The sequence below is a fragment of the Cuculus canorus genome, unplaced genomic scaffold (genome assembly GCF_017976375.1).
Source record: "Cuculus canorus isolate bCucCan1 unplaced genomic scaffold, bCucCan1.pri scaffold_133_arrow_ctg1, whole genome shotgun sequence".
In the NCBI taxonomy this organism is placed as follows: Eukaryota; Metazoa; Chordata; class Aves; order Cuculiformes; family Cuculidae; genus Cuculus; species Cuculus canorus.
Window position 1 is genome coordinate 38,257 of NW_026527772.1, and position 4,519 is coordinate 42,775.

A 4,519-nucleotide genomic window follows, 5' to 3' on the forward strand; every position below is an offset into this window, starting at 1 on the left:
AGCCTCAGGCCTTGGCCTCGATCATGGCCTCCATCATCCGGGCGCTGTTGGTGATGGCCGTGGTCAGGAAGATGAACTTGAACCCTGGGGGAGAGCCACAGGACACAGCCCCACAACACCATGAGGCAGAACCATCAGGCAGAGCTGTGGGACTCAGCCCCACAGCACCGTGGGGCAGAGCTGTGGGACTCTTGTGGTAGGTGTCCCTGTCCATGGCAGGGCTATCTTTAAGGCTAACTATCATCCCTGGAACCTGTCTGCCATTCCCAAACCCCTGTGCCACCCGCAAACCCCTCTGGCATCCCAGAATCCCTCAAGCATTCCTGAACCTTCCTGCCACCCCTGACTCCCTCTGGCACCCCCAAACCCCTCTGCAATTCCTGAGCCCCTCTGGCATTCTGGAATCTTTCTTCCACCCCTGAACCGCCTTGCCCTTCCCAAACCCCTCTGCCACCCCTGAACCCCTTTGCCATTCCCAAACCCCTCTGGCACCCCTGAACCCCTTTGGCATTCCCAAAGCCCTTTACCATTCTGGAACCTCTCTGCCATTCTTGAACCCCTCTGCTCCCTCGTCTCCCTCTGCCACCCCACTGCCACAGCAGCTCTGGCCCTGTGCCGTGGGTGTCTCTGAGGGTGCCCAGCCTGCACAGAGTGACCAGAGCTGCTCTGGCACCAGCGGGCACGTGGGCAAGGCAGCAGCTCCACAAGGACATACCAACCCCAGCTTCTTGCTTCTAGCTGGAAAATTGCTCTTTCTGGCCAAAGAATTAAATGCATCTGTGATCTTTCCTGGAAAACAAGAGGAGAAGAAACAGCTCAGAGCCTCAGGATTAGTCACAGCTGGGCAGAGGGACGCACAGAGTTCCGGGCTCCAGAAGAGAACCAGCAGCAGCCCCTGCCAGCCCTGCTGCTCCCATGGGCCAAAGCTCTGCCCTGCTCGTAGCTCTGTGCCCGCAGTGTCCACTTTTGCTGCGTGCTTCCATCCGGCTCTGGAGCAGCAGCTCCCAGCAGGGCAGGGCTGTGCTCCCAGCTCCCCAGGGGCAGAGGGCTGGCTCTCAGCGGCAGCACGGTCTGTCACCAGCTTGCTGACTCTGCTCTCCACAGCGGTCAGCGTCTCTGCGGCCGACTGCTCGGTCAGCAGCCCGATGCGCTTGAGGTTGTGGAAGGTCAACAAGTGCTCAGGCCCGTAGCTCTGGGGAAGGGGACAGGTGGATCAGCACAGAGCCCTGGCTGTGGGCGTAGAAAAGCGGGAGGGTGTTATCTCCACGGGGGAGGCTGCTTAGGGCAACCCCGCAGGCAAAGGGCAGCGGCAGGCAGGGCTCAGGGCTCCTGGGGAGATGTGGAGGCAGGGGCTGTCCTGTGGAGACAGCCCAAGCATCCCTGGGGAATGCTGTTTCCCAGCACCTTGTGTCAAGTCTGACACAACGCTTGCTCTGCTGCGAGCCCTGGACACTCACCTGCAGGTATTGGGTTTTCAGGGACCGGTAATCTTTGGGGATGAGACCTGTGGGGAGCAGCAGGGTGAGCTCTGCACCCAGGCTGGAGGGCCCCCGATCCAACCCTCCCTGCCCAGAGCAGACAGACACCTCACCGTTCTCCGTGATGGAGAGGAGGCACATCAGGCGCAAGCTCTCGATGGGGGACACCTGTATGGGAGCAGGCAGTGAGCCCCTGCAGCGAGCCCCTGCAGTGAGCCATGCAGCCCACAGTGAGAGATGCAGCCCCGCAGTGAGAGATGCAGCCCCGCAGTGAGCCCCGCAGCCCTGCAATGAGCCCCAGAGTGAGCCCTGCAACCTCGCAGTGAGCCCCTGTAGCCCTGCAGTGAGCCCCCACAGTGAGCCCCCACAGTGAGCCCTGCAACCCCGCAGAGTGTCCCACAGTCCTGCAGTGAGCGCCGCAGCAGGACGGCGCAGCTGAGCCTGTGTCACTCACCTGCCGGTCAATGTGCTCCTCTATGAAGCTGGTGCTCTCTCAGATGTCGAAGCCTTCCAGCAGAGCTGTGGTGGGGGAAGACGCAGCCTCACTTCCCCCATCCCCAGGGCTCTCTCTCCAGCCGGAGGCCATGCTCAGCTCCCTCCCTGAGCCCCAGGGAATGAGGCAGGCTTGCAATGCTGGGCTGCATACCCGACCACACTGTTGGGTGTGTTAGGGCATCTCTGGTTTGGGTCAACCAGGCTGAGCATGGGACAACTTGCAGGTCGCTCCACAGGAGGCAAGCCTGGTGCTGGCTTAGGAATTTGCAAGAGCTGTGCCTCACCTGACCTACCAAATGGGGACACGGCATCCACGCTGCACACTGGCTTTGGTTATTGCCCGCAAAGGTATCAGCTTTCCATTCTGCACGTGACACAGCCAGACCCGGCCGGGCCGCTCTGCAGAGACAGGACAGCGGCCACAGCCTGCTCTGGAGCGGCCATCTGGCCTGGCTGGCAGCTCTGCGAGAAGGAGTCCTCTCCCACGGCTGCTGACCAAGTGCCACTGGAACGCAGCGGGGAGGGAAACCAGCTGCACACACAGCACGGAGCTCATCTGAGCCATCGACAGTGACGCCAGCAGGGAGGCGGGGGACACAAAAAGGACAAACCCAGACCTCACAGCCCCGAACGGGACCCAAGTCTCCAGACACGGACAGCAGTTATCAGCACAGCCAACAGCTGCCTTCAGCTGCAAAGACCTTGTCAATGAAATCAGATTTAGCAGCGCCAGTCTCCTATTACATAACCATATTTCTGCCCGGTGCATTTCTTACTGTTTCATTTTCTCAATAGGAAACAAAGAGGTGCCAGTGTGAGGATGTAGGGAGGGGAGGAAGTGGCTCAGAAACGCAGTGAGTTTTGTTAGAAGGTCTGTGAACAGAGGCACCCTGAGCACAGAATGAGAACGGCCCTTCAATCAATCCACAAGTGATTTTGCACTTAAACCGGAGAACATCTCAGTAGAAAACCTTTTCTGAGACCGAGATGCAAAACCAGAGTCTGCATTTCAATGGAGAAGCTCTGGTTGCTCAGCCACGGGCTCTGTCAGCAGAACTGGCCTTTCATCAGGGATGGAGCCCACATCTCCAAGACCATCAGTGCCTGATGAAGATCCAACGTTTGGGCATATTCGCTGGTTGGAGATAACAAGGTGCCCTTGTAGTGCTATGTGATATCACACGATAAAGGTCAGGTGGGAAACTGTGGCATCAGGAACATTCACCCAGAGCAGCTACAGCCTCCTATGTAGCGCAAATTCCCTTCTCCTGCAGTCCCATACCCTGGGCCCTTCTGGGACGTGGACTTTCACAGTCATTCTGCTGCCAAGGATCAGGAGGCTGGGGCTGGACAGACTACGAGGGACACCAGGACACACTCATTTCCTATTCCTTTGCTCCCATTTGACCTCATGGTGGCCGAATGCTGCCTAAGCAACCAGCAGCCCTGGTCTAACACCCCAAAGGCCGCTGCGGAGGAACACAAGTGACGCATGTTCTCATGCTGCAGCGCTCCACATTGGCCACACACAGACCTCTCAACTCAAGGTCCCAACCCAGGGTGCACTCACCAAACGAGACGTCACCAAAGTGGAGAGAAGGTACATCAAAAGGAAAAGCTGGTCCAATGACACAGCCCCTGTGAGGACAAAGACAGGCATTAGCTTGGTTAGAGACGTGCAAAGCTTTCAGCTTGCATTACCACTCAGATCAACCAAACCTGGTCTCAGAACCATGGTGAGTTTCAAATCAACCAGTCACCCTTGTGCTCAGCATCACATCCGTGCGGACAGGAGGCAGCCCAGGCAAAGCAGCTGGCAGCTGAGAGCCGCTGATGCGGCTGAGGGCACTGCGCCAGGCAGGGTTTGCCCTCAGGTTGCTGCTGGCCCTATGAAGGACCCTGAACAAACGATGGCTCTGTGCCTCAGTTTCCCCATCTGTAATGTGATGGACACAGAGGTGTCCACACAGAAGTGGACTCACTGCAGCCAGCCTTCCTACCTGCAGGTTCCCTGCTTTGGGATTTCTTAGCTGGAACTAGTGTTTCCATGGAGTACAAGGTCATCTTCTCCTCAGATGATTTGGATCCACACAATCATTAGGCATGCAGCATTTTGAAACGCTAATCCAGGAAAGTGCCCAGAATCCCGTCGACCGCAACAAGAACAGCAACGTCCTACACAGCGGCCACGTGAATCGTGGAGGAAAGTACCAGCTTGGCACTGAGGCACCAGCTCACACCCAAGAGCAACACACGTGTTAAACCAAACACGGGCGTTCTGGACCCACTACACCTTCTCACCCATTCTTAAATTCAGCAGCCAGAATCCAAGCTCCCAAACTCACCAACATCCACTGAAATCAGCACTTGGAGCTGCACACCATTCACTAATTTATTTCATGGTTGATGCCACTCAATGCCAGCTCTGCCTCTTAGTTACAAATCCAGGACCACAGTGAACAGCACTGCTGGTTTTGCTCACAGGACTGCCACTGGTTCTGTTCTGCACGTGAACAGACCCCAGCATCCTGCAGGAGGGACTTGTG

The 4,519-nt window shown here is 57.3% G+C and overlaps 1 protein-coding gene across 6 annotated transcripts; it reads right to left on the reverse strand.

The window, feature by feature from the left end:
• Window positions 1–344: 344 nt before the first annotated feature.
• Window positions 345–4,390, reverse strand: LOC128850642 (uncharacterized). Of its 6 annotated transcripts, none has more exons than XM_054055615.1 (5): window positions 3,544–4,390; window positions 1,933–1,997; window positions 1,592–1,646; window positions 1,458–1,504; window positions 345–1,192 (listed from the first exon to the last, which is right to left on the reverse strand). In XM_054055615.1, the coding sequence occupies exons 3-5, from the start codon at window positions 1,617–1,619 to the stop codon at window positions 524–526; spliced, it is 744 nt and encodes a 247-aa protein (XP_053911590.1). In that variant the 5' UTR covers window positions 1,620–1,646; window positions 1,933–1,997; window positions 3,544–4,390; the 3' UTR covers window positions 345–523. The 6 variants fall into 6 exon arrangements, 5 of the variants coding, with proteins under 5 accessions (XP_053911590.1, XP_053911591.1, XP_053911589.1 ...); XM_054055616.1 differs by lacking the exon at window positions 3,544–4,390 and adding an exon at window positions 2,267–3,053; XM_054055614.1 differs by lacking the exon at window positions 3,544–4,390 and adding an exon at window positions 2,267–3,053 and having other exon boundaries at window positions 346–1,192; window positions 1,933–2,078.
• Window positions 4,391–4,519: the final 129 nt, after the last annotated feature.

Excerpts from the sequence above, each read along its gene's own strand:
- LOC128850642 (XM_054055615.1), bottom strand. The coding sequence starts at position 1,619 with ATGTGCCTCCTCTCCATCACGGAGAACG. Across the intron at positions 1,505-1,591 it reads CCTCTCCATCACGGAGAACG|GTCTCATCCCCAAAGATTAC; the intron begins GTGAGGTGTCTG and ends TGCTCCCCACAG. Across the intron at positions 1,193-1,457 it reads TGAAAACCCAATACCTGCAG|AGCTACGGGCCTGAGCACTT; the intron begins GTGAGTGTCCAG and ends CCCCTTCCCCAG.